The sequence below is a fragment of the Epargyreus clarus genome, unplaced genomic scaffold (assembly GCF_041222505.1).
Source record: "Epargyreus clarus isolate Ecla_fem2 unplaced genomic scaffold, WU_Ecla_fem_2.2 ptg000021l, whole genome shotgun sequence".
In the NCBI taxonomy this organism is placed as follows: domain Eukaryota; kingdom Metazoa; phylum Arthropoda; class Insecta; order Lepidoptera; family Hesperiidae; genus Epargyreus; species Epargyreus clarus.
In genome coordinates, this window is record NW_027332228.1 from 7,443,402 (window position 1) to 7,462,158 (window position 18,757).

An 18,757-nucleotide genomic window follows, 5' to 3' on the forward strand; every position below is an offset into this window, starting at 1 on the left:
AGTCGAACATTGATTACCGGCGCCCACCGCCGCCGCCAGTTTCCATTAGTGCCAAATTTATCCTCGGGTAAAGTCGCGCGCGTTCGGCACCGGCCGGGCGAGCGAGTGGGACGCTACCAGCGCCCTCTCGTCTCCGCCGCCTCCATTGACAGTCCGCGCGGCGCGCCGACGGTACGCTACTCCCCATGCCACAATACGTTCCGCGCTCGACTCACCTTCTCAATAAAACCCCTCGCCAAAACGATAACCCCAAAAAAATGTGACTATTAAGATTCACTCGAGTTCTCGTAACGAACCGCACGTGCTTTCATTTATCGCGGAGTGCTCGTGTGCAGGTTCACATGTATAAAATAAAACGCGCTTATTGTTGAATGCTGGGTGTGTACATTGCTGACGATTGGACAACATCGAGGTCGTTTACTGGTCTGACAGGTCGACCCTAGTTCCGATGCACGCACAGATCAAGCTAGAGATAATCTAATATCCAACTATTTGGTAAAGATGCCTATTCACGGCCTAATGTGTGAAATGATCGCTTTCAAATATTTCGTTATTATCGTGTAATTTGTAAAAACATAATTGTGATAAAGTTGTTTATTAAATAGTACGCAAAAGCTATAAGCACAGTAGTTGCCTCGTTTTTGATAAGGACTCCCGGATAAAACGAGCGGTATTATATTGGACGTTGATAAAGATAAAGGAACTGAATGTGTAGGTTTATTAGTTTTACTCCGCAACAGGAACAATATTTAATGTAAAAGCGGACTAATTGGCGTGATTACTAATTGATACAAAAAACGAAATTAAACTCATGGTGTCGGTGTCGGTGAGTGTGACATTGAGAGGCGTAGTGTGGTGTAGTGAGGAGTAGGTACAGAGGATCACGATGCAGCGTTCAGAGTCACAATCAGAGAGGCTGGGGGCGAGTGGAGGGAGCACTTTCATAGCGAAAAGCTCCGCGTCGGAGCACAGCATGGCGACCGGCGTCGCGGGCAGCGCTGCCGGCTCCCTGCCTCGCACGCTCAGCACTAGCGTCCTCCGCATCAAAAACAGATCCACCTTCTGGGACAAGTTTTGGGATGAACGCACTAGGCGTGACGCGTAAGTAGCATGCGCTACTCAACATGCTTTATCATTATTAATACATTTAATGTAGATAAAACTGTGCATTTTTTTTCCAAAGTTCATACGTTTTTAATTGACAGGTTTATTAAAATGTGTACTTGTGTCGACCGGTCTGATATTTAAATAGTATAACATTTCGTAATAAATGTCACTGTTTTTATAGCATTAACAATAGAGAAAATCTAAACGTGGGATTATAAGAGAGAAACATTTATTTATTTATTTTTCATCAAGTACACCCATTACGTTTCAATACATCTAATATCTACCCACGCGTTGAAATCTCCATTTTTCAATAAAACAGCTAGGGAGAATCGCCCACAACGCAGTTAAAATACCCTGTCTCCCTTACCACACCCTTCAAACCGGAACACAGCAGCGCCTAACACTGCTGTTATTAGGTAGAAATAGGTGTGGCGGTGGTGCCGCCGGAGTCGAACCACAAAGGGTTCTACCACCTTCAAAAAGACGCGCTCACCTACGCTTTAAAAAGAAAAAACTTATTCTCAGAAGATCTTCATAGGTAGTTAGTTGACAAACATAATAGAATTTAACGACGAACATATTATATTAATGTTAATGTTAAATCATTATACACGTTTGTCCAATTACCTAATTACCAATTGATTACTTTTATTATTAAAGACCATTAGTAGAAATAGGACTTTGCTTGCATATTTGCTTTACAATTCTTGTTTCTATATTATTACTACAAAAGTTAAGCTTCTTAGCTCCGAACAAAGACGGAGTAAAACTAGAAACATACGTATGTAATAGAATACAAGACACAATTCATATTAAGACTTTGTAAAGGAAAATTCGCTTCTCTGAAGAAAATAGTGCCTTTGTTAAAGCACGTACACATTCTGACACAAGAATTCAAGATAAACAACATTGTCCAACTGCAAAATTTATGACCATTATATTAATTGTGTGCCAGATGTATGTATGTACTAGCCAGCCAATAAATAGAACCCAGCAAAAGACAATGAGAGACGCGCGGCTTATTCTAGAGTTCCTATTGTAAAAACTTTGTAGTAGACTTTGTTAAGTTTAAAAAGGAAAAATATTTGACGTTATTATTACGTTTTACATTTTCCACGTATACATATCTAATATAGTAAATTCATTTAAATATGGATTGCTTTTTCCCCTTAAAAATCTATTCAGGTGTACTTTGAATAGAACCGAAATGAAATTGGATGATATTTGCATTCATTTTAATGGTATTAAAATTACAAATTGCTATTAGTAATAGCAAAACAAATACCAGTTGTAGGAAGACAATATCTTAATATATCTTCTTCAACATATAATCTGTCTAAATCTATTCTCGGGTCCGTAATTTTGTTCCGTGCCTCCCGACTTCCCGCAGGAAATGAAATCCATGAAAAGTTTACTTAACGATCAAAAACACTCCAAGCAACTCACAGCCTACACACCGACTCTCGATGAATAGACATAAGCTTATTAATATAATTTTCGCTTGAATTTATTTTGTACCCAAGTTTCTTGTTTGATCTAATTTTAGAAAAAACTCGTTCCATAAATGCCTTCCTTAATGATTAAGTCATTTTCATATTATCAGCTTCAAAGGAGATTAACAAAAAGAAAGACAGGATTTTAGGTTAAATAAAAATATAAATAGCTATTAATAAAATATAACACACGGTACAGTGCCTCCAATTCTTTTTTCTTAGAAATTGTCTGAGGTTATACAAAATTATACGAAACCTTTCACTACAGTGAATATTATGCTTAAAATAATATGCTCATCAATATGTACATATGTAGGTGTTTTTTAACATTTTGTCAAAATATTCAGAACTAGATAGAACTCTATTTCGGAGAAAATGATACAAAAGATAGTTCCAGAACTATCCCGAATTAATTCTACGAATCGATTTTATGATTTAATTTAATTACCTATCTACTTATTTAGTTATTTTACTCTGTTAGCTATATGCTTATTGAAGTATAGAAATTAATATGCATGTTATAATGTAAATATTTATGACTGTATTATTTAAATTTTACATACCTTGGTATGCTACGGCGGGGTTTCCCTCAAGCTATCTTTTTATGGCAGTTATTGAATATTACCTATTTGAATCTATATAATGTTTTTACGATCAAACTATAAATTTAGGGACTACCCCAGATTTTCATTCAGCTCGATAACTCAATTGATAAATCCATCAACCGATACGAATATAGATGTGATAATTTATTTATTTAGGACGTGACAAAGCTCGTAAAGGTTACGGTGCCTAATCAGGATTGATAGGTACCAATATTTCTTATAAAATTATTCCAAACCTTCACACCATACCACCTACTTATGATCGTGCGCATAAAATATGTTACGCTGTAATTTTTGCGTCAATTTTCCATCAAATCCGTAAAGTTTCCAGGACTTGTGGAAATAAATCGATACAGACAAAAATTACATAGCCAATTTTTAGATTTTGATATCATGTCAGTAAGCATTTGAGCTAACAAATAGCTGTTATTTTGAAATTATAGGAATATACTTGAAATGTATTTACCTAAAGAAAGATTCGAGAGAAGTAAAACGATAATGAAGCTATTAAGGACGGCGAAAGCAAAGGTCAAAAGCCAGTCTCATTGCGTAAGAACAAGTAATTAGGCAGACATTATTTTACCTTAAATTATATACGATTTTCGAATTAAATGACTTGTTTACTAAAAGAATTGCAAGAAAACCCACCAATTAAATGCATTTACGATCAATATCAAATGTAATTCAAATGAATACCATTCGATTTTTCGAAATAGACGGCTAAAATTAACTAATAATGTTTAAATAAATACGTTCTTACCAGGTAAAAGTACAGTACAAATTTTTATTAGAATGGTACGGCACTTAACATCTTTTATTGTAAACGCCAATGAAAGCTTACAAGATGCCAGTTACACCGTAACAACGAGAATCACTTTGTTTTATTGTGAAAACGTGATGAAACAAAAGAACCATTTTCCTTTTAGTAGACCCTTTAAAACTCTTACAGATACTTTTACGTATCTACTTATAAGATAATGAATGGAAGCAGAAAGATTCGTACCTTTTTTACGAGGGGGAAACCTTCTAAAGGTACCCGGTGCGGTGGTAGCGACGCAGGGTTACGTGGGATTCTTACTGCACAAAAACCCCCGGTTGCCGTCTTCGGCGCCGCGTAGAGGGCTTCAGGATATCCGAAGGAGTGCAACCGGAGCCCTCTTAGCGCGCTGCCCCGTCGGGCACCGCCCAGGTGAGCTTGACGCTCGCCATACCGTCTAGTGCGTACGACGGTATACGACACATACCCCCGGCGGTTCGAAGTCCCACTCTTGCCACCCGTGACCCCAGAAGTTTTAGTTTTAGTCGCCTCGTTCGACAGGCAGGGGATACTGCAGTATTCTGGTCCCGAGAAAGATCCGTACCTTGCGTGGTCGAGGAGTATAGAGTATTACAAACTATTTCTGCTCACAATTGAATAAGTAACTTCGTAGTAATAGTAGAAGTATCAGTGGCATCAGACTTTTTGAATTGGCTCATTTGACTGCACTGAAACTTTTTCTTTCTTCGTCATGTGTCTACATTGAAACAAAGATTTAACTGTAGCTTGTTTATTTTTTTCTCTGGCAAATGATTTTATTTTTCAATTTGATAGATATTGACGAACATTCATGTTAGCATTAAAAATAAGAATGATTATCGACGTACGACTACAGAGCGAAAACTAAGTAGTCTTTACTGACATTGATTGTCCTTATTTTTGCCTTCGTTTAGTATTTTTGATTGACTTTCAAAGCACCCATTGAGTAAATAATAATAAAAAAGTTAGACTAAATAATAAAATAAAAAAAGAAGCAATTGCTAAAGATGAATCCGTACACTTTCAAGAATTTAATTTATTTTATCAAAGTAGAGTAGCCCTTTGAGTCGTGATAGAATATTTCAAAGGTTAGAGGGATTTTTGCAAAAAATAATTTAATAAGAACAGGAAAAGATAAAGATAGGAATATTATTTAGCGAAACGAAATGGGCGTACCTTGTACCAGTTAATATTATTTAAGGAAACAGAAATTCTAATGGAAGCTGGTAATATTATAACAGACAGTAATAGGCACTTTTCAAAATTTTATATGTATCACATCACATTTTGTACATATGTATCCATCTTAAGAGTTACCTAGTTAATTAAGTACATTTTGATGACTAAAGCAATATCTATTTATTAACATTACAATAAATATATTATTATTAACATATCATACACAAAGCAATTGTCTAATGATAATATTAATATTGATTACGAGTATAAAAATTATAAAAAAATCAATTCCAAAAAATAAAAAGGTCAATCGCAACTTAATACGATAGTTAATTTTACTTTAATTAAATGAATCAGATTTCTATATATTAATATGTATTAATTATGTACCAATATTGTATAACCATGAAAAATGATCTTAGACCGTTAAAGTCTGAGTATAATGTCTCGCTTAATAAATCCTTTTAAAGCCTGTATTAGCTAAGCTCCACTCTCGAGAGACGTGGCAGCTTTCTTTCAAATCAATAATCGCGACCTTCGCGCAAGTATTGTGACGAGTGAAATCTCACTAACGAGCATTCAATCTAGTGGTTTCGATTGATGTGTCAATGTTTTTCGAAGTGTGGGTTGCGACCCTCTGGGGTTACGAAGTCTCTGTAAAAAAGAAAACATCTTTACTTAGATTTTCAAAGGCGTTTTGCGTGAATTTATTGAATATCATTGATGTAATGTTTGTTATTTGTCTGTACTTAAGTATTTCACCGATACTTAACTCAATTCATATTTGAAGTATAACAGAATAAAACAAAGATTAGGAACAACGGAGGGTCATGAATTATTTTTAGACACTATGGGGGTCGGGCGATGAAAAATTCAAAATCACTGTTATCTAATTAATCTAAATAACGCTCGAAGCTAGTAAGAAACTATTAACACTTACATATTATTTAAACGTAAAATTACACAACCGTTAATACGTACAAGATAAAATTATAATAGAACATTAAGAAAATGGCTTTGTCTATAAAGGAACACACACTCACAGTAAAATCTAATTTCATTCACGTGTGGTTCTTCGCACACTACAACATGATACGCGAAACAATTAAATTATGTACGGTAAAGTTTTACGTCATGTTATACAATTATTCATTAGTTATAGTTAGTACTTCGCAAGACTGGTTCAGTTTATGATTATAATTCATAAAGGATAATGGGTAAGACAAGATTTTAATAGACTTCGTTTTACATCGATAATACTTATCAGATTACACTTTGTCTATTTAAAATTTGAACTTGTATTGAAAGAGATTTCCACATAACATTAAATAAAATGCTTTCTTGATTGCCACTGATACAAATGTACGTGCACCTTGTACCCGTATTAGAAGTAAAACTTCAAAAATAAACAACTGTATAAAAACAAAAATCTCGACAGGTTTATGTCATTGCCACAATTGAGATGAATCCAACGACACCTCATATGTTAAAATCCGTCAAACCGTTTGGGTTGAAAGGCGTGCCAAAGAATGAGACATACAAACATAATAACGCTCGAAAAATATGAAAAGGAACAACGAAAACGTTATCTTATTCTATGTCTTTTAATTTTTTATATCAGCAACATAATATACACTCAATTTAACTGTATTAATTATGCGCTTTAGTTTCACTCCCTTGGCGTGAGAGTACATACCTTTATTCTTTCTCATACAACAAAATGCGCCTAAAAGTGACGGGCCCTTGAAATCTCAACTTCAAATTCTAGCCAGTTATCGAATCGCCGCCTTCTTTTCACTTCAAAATTTCACAATTTGCACATTAGGCACGAAGTCGATGTTTAGTAAACGTTGGTAATAAACTCACCTTATGGCGTGACGATAGGAAAACATTACTCTCCGTTAGCCAAACTGTTGTAATTAAGCCAAACTTGACTTTACGATTCGGGCTTTATGTACTTTCCTAGGACCCAATATATACGTATGGAGTAATACAAAGTTTGTAACGTAGGTATCGTAAAAGCGCTCATGCTGTCGAAATTGACTCAACATTTGTAAAGATCGTACAAAAGTTAGAATCGTAGTTTATACAACGTTGTAAAATTTTAATGCAATTGGCTTTTCTCGAACTTTTAAGGTCTACTATTTTAGTGTATATGGTCTGAAATAACTTAGATGATATTGGATACGTACTTACATTTGTATTGTACAATTGTACATATCATTTGCGGTTGCCTTGTTGTCACTCTCCGCGGCATGAAACGCAACAGAAATGTCTGTTTTTGAATGGCCCTAAAAGATAGTTACTACTTCGTAATTTAAAATTAATAACTGTTTATAACTTTTAATAATGCAAGACAATTATCGGTGGTGGAAAGTGTTTACGGTTGACGGAAATTGAGGATTATCTTGTAGAGTTAAAATCCTTAGAGAGTAGAGATGCTAGGGCAGTATTCCTGTTTTAGATTGTACGAACGAAACCAAGACTTGAGCAATCCCTATGTTACAATGAAACTTCAACCACATGGATGGTAACCGACCAATTCCTGAACCAACCATGAATTCCTGTGCATTCCCAGATAGCACACAGCTACAAAACGTTACGACACGAGCTATCTAATGCTACGTACAATCTACTATGTGGATTATTACAAAACCGTCTTCATCCTTAAGTAAATTGTTTCGCGGGCTTCCGTAATCACTCGCGATATAATACTAACATGAGGCGGGGCGGAACATTTGTACGAATTCAATAGCTACGAGCTCAAAATAAATATGATCTTAATAAATCTCAGAAGCAAGTTTTTTTTTTCAACTCAATATAAAATAATCATTTTAATGCGTGTACTCGTACCAAAGCCATACTTATTCCTACCTAATAACAGAGTTAAGTGCTTCTATGTTCTGGTTTGAAGGATACGGTTAGAGAGACATACTCCTATAGGGCAAGTCTTTAGCAGTACCAAAGCATCTGTCTTCAATCTTAGGTACGGCTCTAGTCCTATCTTACATATTACATTCTTCTCTTCTCTTCAAAATACAAAAAAAATGTTCCGAACATTACAAAGTAGATAACACATTATGATTGTAATCCAAAGTCCATGATTACAGCAATATGCCTAAAAATATCCAAAATTGTGTACTCACTTCAATAACATTTAACATAGATGTTTCGTCAATATAATAAATCGCGCAAAGCGTAAATATTATAAATATTATGGAAGTACGTAATCCGGGAGTGGCTGGATACTTGCGTGGGCGGCTAATTGAAAACACGTGCCGCGCTGCAGTGAACCAGGCCCTAGATTTCTATAAATAAACCGCTCATTCAGAAAGATAAATCGTGATAACGCGAAGTACTTCATTATATTCAACCTGGGCACAAGTCTCTTTATGAAGTGAGAAGGTTTAGGGCATGGTCCACCGTGATAGCAAAGTGCGAATAGATAGACTTCACACTTACTTTTGAGAACTCTTTTTTAAAAGATCAATGAAAAGGTTTAGGGCATAGTCCGCTGCGCTGGTCAGGTGCGTATTGGTAGACTTCACATACCTTTGAGAACTCTTTTTTACAAGATCTCCTAGGTTCTTTTTCTTCCTGATTTCCTTACAATGTTTTTCTTCATCGTTGATGGACGCAGATAACTGAAAAATCAGCCATTCATAGTATTCCAACTTAGGTTGGAACGCCACATATTTCCTCCCCCACACCACGCCCTTTAAACCAACACAACATTGCTATTATAAGGCAGAAATGTATGGCATGTGTTCCTACGTAGTCGAACCTACGAATTCTACCACCGAACGGACGGGTCCTTTAAAGATGAACACCACGAACTTTAAGTGGATAGTATCGTCAATTTCTTAAACATAAAAACTTTTTCTCAATCTCTACAGTTTAAATAGTTTAACTTTCGTATGTTTTACGAGATAGCTTCTGTACCCTCTGATATATATGGGGTCTTTCTTCATAAAATTCCCCGGTGGCTTTAAGGTCGCAAGGGAAACCGAAGTCGTTAGTTAAGTCGTTAAAACTGTAAAGTTGTATTAAGACACTCACTCACTACAGCGTATAGTAATATATAGCAACAGTCCGTGAAAACAGTGTTTCAATTTGAAGCAAGTTGTTGGTAAATATTCTAACTTATCTCCATTTTCAAGGAGCAACGTATATACATGCATGATAGTAGTTTACTTACATTAGATGTTTTAATATCGAAGTCCACCTTGTTGACTATAGCTTTATCTATTAAAAGTGTGAGAGTTTTAGTAGTTTTAGTACTTGTAGATAATATAATTAGTATCTACAAGTACTAAAATTAAAATTTATACTCAAGTTACCAAAGATTTACTTAATATTTAAAAGCGTCACATATGATATTAAAGAATGAAAATAATAAAATAATAAAACTTACGTGCATTGTCTTTCTCTAAAACTGCAAAAAAATAATTTACTTTCGTCGAAATAACAAATTGTATAATTTCAGCCTGAAACCAGGGAAGAATCAAAGTTAAAACCCGCATGATAAATACGATAGGTTTTAAATAAAGACTTTCCCTGAAAATAAACGCACACAACAAACATACTTGAAGCTTATTGCATTTCACAAGTAACTTTGAACATTTTTCTAATATCTTCATTTTATTTAACTTTACGAGGACTTTCCGCTTGGCGTACAGTAATGTCCCCACTGAATGAACATGTCTGCAGAGAGTAAGACATATCCAATGTATATATCTTACAAAAATCTGTCTTCTTTTTGAAGCTTTTTGTCGTTTTCGTATTAAAAGAAGCTTACAAACATGAATGCATACAATATATTATGTACGTAGTCATAGTCTATGGTCAATTAAATATTTTTAATAGATTAAAGTAGCTTTTTAGATTGAATAGTTTTTGAAGGTAATAGAACCCTCTGTGGTTCGACTCCGTCGGCACCACTGCCACACCTACTTGTGCTTATTACAGCAGTGTTAAGCACTGCTGTGTTTTGGTTTGAAGGGTGTGGTAAGGGAGACATACCTATCCGAGGTATCCTAGCTTAGACCTCGGCGCAGCGGCGTATCTGTGGACGAGGTAGGAATCTAATATTATCCGGAGTTTATTCCAAAGTCGGGCGACACCAGCCCTTACCATCAGGTGGACTGCATGCTCGTCTGCAACTCTTATACTATAAAAATAACAAACGAGCATAATATAATCTCCTGATAGTGAATGGTCACAATTAACATCTATAACCAACTTCATATAAAACATAACTTCTACCTGAAGGATGAGCGCTTCAAATGTAGTCTGGCAATTATATTCAATATGAATAAAGATACTCAAGTCAAGATGAAACATGGTTATTCCACTGTAGCTACATTTCCTTTACTCAAGAGAACATAGCTAACGAGACAAACTTTCCAACAAAGAAGCTCCCTAGGTACTACGGTCTGCAATAATAACGTTATGTCCCTTATTGTAAAAATATTACTTCAAAGATAATAATTATATGTACTAAAGTCTAATAATTATATGTTATATGATAATAATTATATGTACAAGACTAAAGGTCTTGTGAATTAAGGGTATTGCATAAAGTTATCATTATATAATTGTTAATAGGCCATCATTATTGTCAACCCATTACTGTCTCACTAAAGGGCAAGTCTTCTTTTACAATGAGAAGGGTTTGGGCTATTAGTCAACCACACTGGGTTTCGTACCCCTTTGAGAACCTTTTATTTAAGAACTACGAGGCGTTCAAGCAAGTGTTATTAATTTATAATCTCTCTAAATAGGTACTTCAAACAAATTAAATATTTAGCATTCGTAACAAATTTTAAAGTTTACATTATCTACAAAAGTATTTTCATCCCTGCTACCCTTCGTAAAAGATAGACATTATTAACTTAAAAATTCAGATCGTAACAACAAATATTTTACTTGACTACTCAGTGACTTCCTTCAAGTTAATTAAGTTTTACGACTGTTCCACGATGTTCTTAAGTCATAAAACCGACCTTACAAAACATTGCGATGATACTTTATAAAGACGTATAAAATGGTTGTAAATTTCTTTACTTCCGAAGTAACTTTATTAAGGATTTCTTACAAAGTGTTCCTGCTACAATGTTAAACATATGACGTACCTAGTCAACAGTTACCGTAAAGTACCAAACAGCTAGGAAAAGTATTATGAAAAGATGGAAATAAAGTAAACGCAAACGGAAATCTATTCCGAAGATTGGATAGTTAGCAATCAACGACAAATCGAAGTTATCGACATCGGCGTATTGAACAGCATAAAATCCTATCTATGACTTTCTATTCACTCTCTTGTAGATTGTCGAACGTCAACTGCAGGTTGAGCTTTATTTTATTCTTTACTCTGAAAGCAATCATGTTTAAAGATGAGGTCTTATTAAAAAGATGTATCATATTCTATCATAATTTCTCTGGAGGCGTAGCGGCAATGAAATAAAACGAAGACTTAGATAAATTGTTTCTATCTCTAAGTAAAATATAAAAGTGTAGATATTATAAAGTTTTAATAGAAGCAAAAATAAATAACCTGTTCAAACTCCTCTTCTATTTAATTGTAATGTACTTACACGCTGAATTATTGATAAGAGTGTTGTAACTTACTTATCATAAACAAAATAATGATTCATTCTGATTCTAACCAGCTTCTCACATTTAAAACAACATGCAGTTTTCAATTGGGACCTCGCTCGACCTAATTGTAAGCTATTTAATGCCGGGATGTGATTGATCAGAATCATGCGGGCGCGCACTGCATGCCATGCATATAAATTAAATAATGAATGATAAATACAAGGAGAAACATTTTACTTTTAAAAACAAACTTCAATTTAAGCTTTTGAAAAAGATAAACACGGAATGTATAAACTTCTTAAGATTTCTTATTCGCTTCAATACCGTCTTTTTACTGGGCACAAGTCAGAAGGAGGAGAAGGTACTCGTAAGTAAAGGTATAAGTAAGTACTCGTAAGTAGTAATCAAATTTTTTTGTATATCTACGACTTCAAATTTTGAAATACATGACCCTCGAAAAACATAACAAACAACAAGCGGATAAAAAATCTGAGATATGATTCGAAAATGTATATCCGTCCTAAAATATGAAAATTAAAACCAATAAGCTATTAACAATAATACAATTATTAGTATAAAATAATATAATAAAAAACTTACTGAATTAGGTACCTTTTCGTTTTCAATATCTTAAACGAACCTTCAAAGTGACCTGATATTCGTGCGTCAGGAAGTTTCTATTCAGATAATTAAGTTTCGAGCTTAATTAAGATCCGTTCTATTATTACCCTGTTGTAGATAGAATATTAGTTTACACTAATTACTTGTCTTGCTAATTCATGACCGTATTAAAGCTAAGAGGCTTGTTAGTGGTCAAACTAATTGAATTATAACGTATGTACGGATATCCCACTTTCTAGTTAATGCTAATATTAAAGATTTGCGGAGATATTCTTGTCGCGCGTGTGTATGGCCACACGCGTATTCCACACGCACTCGTGCCACTTGCATCCTATCACGCTGTTCTATGCTTTTACACGGTGGTAGAACCCTTTGTGGTTCGACTCCGGCGGCACCACCGCCACACCTATTTCTACCTAATGACAACAGTGTTAAGCGCTGCTGTGTTCTGGTTTGAAGGGTATGGTAAGGGAGACATACTTTTCTGAGGCGTTTCAGCTTAGTCCTCAGGAGTAGCGGCGCATCTGTGGCCGACCTCAGGTGGGAATATCTAATCCTATCTGGGGTTGATTACAGATATCCATGGGCGGCAGTAGCCACTTACCATCAAGTGGACTGTATAGTATATTATAAAAAAAAAAAAAAACGCACAAAGGCCACGAAGTGACTGCATACCGCTAATTTATTCAAATGGGACACGCGTGCAGGCGTATACACGCGCGACGGGTTAATATTGCAAAGTATAATATTCACTAGACTATATAAATATTCTTTTATATATTGATGAGATGTTATTTGGTGTAAATACTTTTGATAATTACTCTTTCAATTTACGAAATAAATGGAAAATTCGTAATTAATTTAACACTACGAGTCTTCTCTTACTAATAATTTAAAATTAAATTAATATTATTCATTACACAAATAAACTAATTTCGTAGATGGAAGTGAGATGGTTTTTGGTGCCAATTATTTCGTTAATTACTGTTCGTATTTATTAATGAAATAAATGGAAAAGCCCTCATTAAATATGGGTACACTATCAATAAGTCTTATTTTACGAATAATTTGAAGTTCAAATTAATTCAAGTTCATTTGTTTGTTGTCCTATTAAAGAAATATTTTACTTTAATGTTCACACTGATCAATAATATTGGGTAATGGAGAATATAAAAAAGCACATTTCAGCTTAGTGAGGTTTCCTTTTGCTCAGTGCTAGAGCGACGACGCAGTATTTTTTACGCCATATATGTAAGCATATCTCACGTATAAAGACAGATTATAATTATTTGAGACGCCATATCAATTAAATATGAAGTCATTCCTCGTGTGGGATTTGACCCGTCTTAAATTTAGACAGAGGACCTCAGCTTTAAAATCATATTAATTAATTTAGACTGGATGTAAAGTACTCAATAAAATAGCTTTATTTTAAAAACTTCGTTATTACTAGACTGCAATCAAAATAAAATGCGTCTTTGCAAACATTTCATCCCAGAATGGGCAAGACTTTTCATAAACGTTTATGTGCAAGCTAAGCAATGAGATTCCGATTCTTAACTTAAAATAACTTTCGATGACCATGGTACTAGAAACGCGTGGTGGAGTAACTATAAGCAGGTTTTCGTAAATTGACGTAGTCCAACAGGGAGATATGGTAGGTGCTACGAAACGACCCAAATAAACAGAAGCTTATTTAATTTCCTTCATACATACGAGTATTTTCCTTTATACATACATATAATATCTCAGATGTGTAGCTTGTCGGTGACGGAGGGGACGATCGTACTGAGTGGACATTTTTGGGAGGGGTGATAAAATCTTATAAATTACAGTCTTTTAGTATGATATATTCTGTATTTATTTCCTACAGGAAGACCTCTCACATTTAACTTGCGTGCCCCTCTCCCCAGGAAGCATATTTCGGGAAAATAAAATTTTCTAATACTAGAACTTTTTACCGTCATATTTATAAAGAGAGCGAGCCGCAGGTCCAATGTCTGCTCCGGACAGCTCGAACACACGCCACTGACACGTACTGAGGTAATCACGTGTATTTACGCCGATTAACTATTCCAACCAAGAACAAGTCGAACTGAACAAGACTTTGTTAATATTTACCTCATTCATCTTCACCAGGTGCGCTTCGGTTGTAACGACTATTTTATTCGTTTTACTCTCAGGTAGTAAATAAATAAAATGTTCTCCGTTTTCTCATTTCTCATCAATACAATTTAAATTTGCTCCACTTCCTCCATTGTCCTTTCGTTGTAAACACAAAGTGCCCTCGGTTCTTGCCTTGTCTTGTTCCCTGGAGCTTGTATTGCTTTTAGAATACGTCCTTCATTATTTCGAAAAATATATTTAGTTTGCAAACACGATGAAGAAATGGACTTTAATGCCTACAAATATAATAAACAGAAGCTTTCCCTGTTAGCTAATCTTTTTGTTATTAGAGTATATTCTGTGTAAAAGAAATATTTTTTACTAAATACGCCCGAGTAAATTATTCACATACTTGTATTCCCACCTATTCGTCTTTGTTCGGTAAACATTTGAATGTTGCATATTATATATTTTTTCCTAATGCGCATAAATAATTATGAAAAAGTATAGTCTATAATGATATCAAAGACTTTAAAAAAGTAAAATTCATTTAAATAAAAATGTCAAAGTTGTCAAAATGTGTGTTAGGTTTTGTGGAAAATTAGATTGTGTAAAATTGGAATAATATTTACGTAAAATTATCTTGAAGTCCGTTTCATGGAGATGAGGTTGGTACGAAGACGAAATTATGTATAAAGATAGGTACATGATATAAAATCTTTATAACATTAGTAGTACTTTGTATTCAATATTAATACGTACAGAAACTTATTAGTTTGTAGATTTTGTAGATTTTCATATCAGAGTTTGTAGATTTTCATATCACATGCATAAATATGTTAGACAACCCGTACGAGTCTTTAACTAGTACCTTAGATGTTGCGATTTCTGCGATGTGCAAACGGCATAAGCAAATCTTAGAAGACGCAGTTACTTCAAACGACTGACAAATACTTCAATTGTATTTATGTTTGTAAAGATTATCACATACATATATTACACTGTTATCTTAAATCGCGTCACGAGATCGTTATGGTAAACAATGTTACCTACATCGTATATTAGTTGTCTCCTGAAGATATTAAAACAGACGAGTCGAGTAGTTAACGTCTTTGATCGATGAAAACTGCAATTTCTCCGCTGTCCCGACATATTTTTGCGATGCGACGTCGCATCGCAAAAATCTGCGAGCTCCCTCGACGCATCGCAAGAACTTGCGAATTGATTCGCATCGCACAGTGGTTGTTGTTGTTGGTCACCCTGAGAGACGCTACGCCGCACGATATCGCATCGCAGCAATTCGCATCGCAATTTTCTGCGTTGCGAATTCGCATCGCGTCGCATCGCAGTTTTGTGTTCGAGCCCTAAGACGTTCAGAGTAACCCCGTGAGACTGCGATGAAAGATACTTTCTGTTTACTAGAAGTTAACAAATTTCAATCATTAGTATGCAAAAATTGGATAAATTGGTAAATTTTAATAATAGGCATTAGCCGGTAAGATTTTTTTTATAATATATCAGTAGCACACTACCGCAGGCATGCAGACAACCTGGTAATGGTTAATGGCTACTGCCGCCCATGGACATCTATAAGCAACGCCAGATAGAATAATACATATATTCCTGCCTAAGATCGGCCACAGTTGCGCCGCTACTCCTAACGACTTAGGAATACGCTGGAACGCCTCGGAAAAGTATGTCTCTCTTCAAACCAGACCACAGCAGCGTTTAACGCTGCTGTTATGAGGCAGAAATAGGTTCCGGTATAATATTCAATCAGTTATCACACCGGCCGAAAGGAACCCGTGCAGCATTTTCCTACGTAAAGATAGGTCGTTAACACCTTCTTGAGTTAGACTTCAATTTTGTTTTTTATAATATAGAAGTAGCAGACGAGCATGCAGTCCACCTGACGGTAAGTGGCTATTGCCGCCCATGGACGCCTGTAATCAACCCCAGATAGGATTAGATATACCTACCTGAGGTCGGCCACAGATGCGCCGCTACCCCCGAGGACCAAGCTGGAACGCCTCGAAAAAGTTTGTCTCCCTTACCACACCCTTCAAAACGTAATATAATTATTTATACCTCATTATCAAATCTTTCACTTAGCAAAAAGTTAAGTTTATAGATCGTTCAAAAACAAGACAGCGCTAATTTACTCAATTAATCTTATTTACTATTTAAAATATAAATTGAGAGTATATTTTCCTCTCTAAAATAAACCCATCTCGTCTAAACATAATTAAGCATCTGTAGAGTCTCGCAATAACAATTGTACTTGACTCTTAGCCGCACGTTTAGAGAGGGTAAAATCAATAGAATCGCTTTATATTTATCTGTACCCTGCGGAGATAGTGAAGGACTTTCCCCATTTCACCAAATTAATGAATACAAAACGTAGGAAACAATGTTGTATTGTATTTTAGTATTATTAAAAAAGTTTTGCCCCTTCTATGCGTACTGTTACGCGGCAGCCCCCCATTGTCTTAAAAAAAACACACACACACTGCTGTCCACTACTGGTTTAATGTCTTTAAAGACTACAGAGAAATTATCCCCTCACTTTTCTTTTATAATATTGAATTTAAATGTTTCGCGGACGCGGATTAGGTGCAACTGCCGGCCACATGGTTGGAAGGCGTTATATATTAATTAAGAATGATGAGGTCGGCAGTATATTGCTAAAGAATATAGAATATAACAGTACGTATTATAGGTTCAAGGTCAAATTTGCTCATGAGTGTGACAATGTTACTCTTCAAGAACGGCAACGCATCTGTTATCGGGATCAGGTAGAAACCATGTTTTATATGGAATCAGTTACAGTTAACGGTTAACAGTTAACATACATAAAACTGAAAATTCGTACCTTCAACTTTGCTAAAGATTATCACTTGATCAAATATCGATTAAAATAATCGATGTTTTGGGTCCAAAAGATCGATTCTCCGATTAATCAATCTTAAATCGCCATCCCTAGTTCCCGTGGGGTTTCCGGGATAAAAACTATCCTATGTCCTTTCTCGGGTCTCAGACTATCGTTGTACAAAATTTCATTAAAATCAGTTCAGTGGTTTGGGTGTGAAGAAGAGACAACCAGACAGACAGAGTTACTTTCGGATTTATAATATTAGTGAGGATATCGATAGCCTTCGTCGTAGAAATCTTGCTGGTCAATAATAGTTGTTTACATTTGCAGCTCGATAGCCGTAATCTTGAAATTAGGCTTCATTCGATTTAGCATAGGGCTGCTAAAACATAATGGTTTTATTGTTAGATGTTAGATGTTTTTTGTTATAATTATTAATTTTTTTTTATAATATAGGAGTAGAAGACGAGCATGCAGTCCACCTGATGGTAAGTGGCTCCTGCCGCCCATGGACATCTGTAATCAACCTCAGATAGGATTAGATATCCCTACCTGAGGTCGGCCACAGATGCGCCGCTACCCCTGAGGACTAAGCTGGAACGCCTCGGAAAAGTCTGCCTCCCTTACCACACCCTTCAAACCGGAACACAGCAGCGCCTAACACTGCTGTTATTAGGTAGAAATAGGTGTGGCGGTGGTGCCGCCGGAGTCGAACCACAAAGGGTTCTACCACCTTCAAAATATTCAGTAATATACTCGTATGTATTAAAATGATGGCTTTTGATTTGTTGTATAACTTATTTGAGTAGGCAGTGGTAGTAGTAGCTTCACACCCACAGCTAAATAGCTAATCAGCGGTTTTAAGTGCCGTGTTCCATTCAAAAGTGACATTTAGGTGAGTATATCCAATTTAGTCCTCAGTGATTGCAATGCATCCCAACAATCTTAGATAGATCTAAATTGATAATACAAGTGTACGAGTAGTAGTGATCATTTACCATCAAGTGAACATGTGTTTATTTGATACTTCAATTTCATACAGAAAAAATAAGCATCGAAAGTAAAACGTTATCTAAATACATTAATATCCACAAGTGTAACGATTTCCGCCGTTTCCGAGAAGCCAATTAGATTTACAAGAATGGGTCATTTAAAGTTCTTACAATCATTGAAGTCACGCCTACGTGTAAAAAAATCGAAATTAAAGTATTTATTCTCAATATTGCGATTTATGTACATATTTGTTCATCTTCTTCTTATAAATAGACGAAGAAAACACACTGCCTTTTGTAAGCTTTCATCTTTCACATTTCTCTCTTTCAAAATTTTTTTATTACAAATATTCTATTTTTCACAAGTTTAAGAAATTAAAATG

The 18,757-nt window shown here is 35.3% G+C and overlaps 1 protein-coding gene across 15 annotated transcripts in view; it reads left to right on the plus strand.

Annotated features, from left to right (window-relative positions):
• Positions 1-18,757, plus strand: part of dnc (phosphodiesterase dunce) — a 458,672-nt gene that overhangs the window by 387,050 nt on the left and 52,865 nt on the right. Inside the window, exon 1 of one of the 15 annotated variants that reach the window (XM_073084967.1) lies at positions 140-1,101. The exons of 12 other annotated variants lie outside the window; for them this stretch is intronic. In XM_073084967.1, the coding sequence (XP_072941068.1) occupies positions 887-1,101 (215 nt within the window). In that variant the 5' untranslated portion in view covers positions 140-886. Of the gene's footprint in view, positions 1-139; positions 1,102-15,060; positions 15,213-18,757 lie in introns of those variants that run through there. 2 more of the 15 variants (XM_073084969.1, XM_073084968.1) reach the window with 2 other exon arrangements.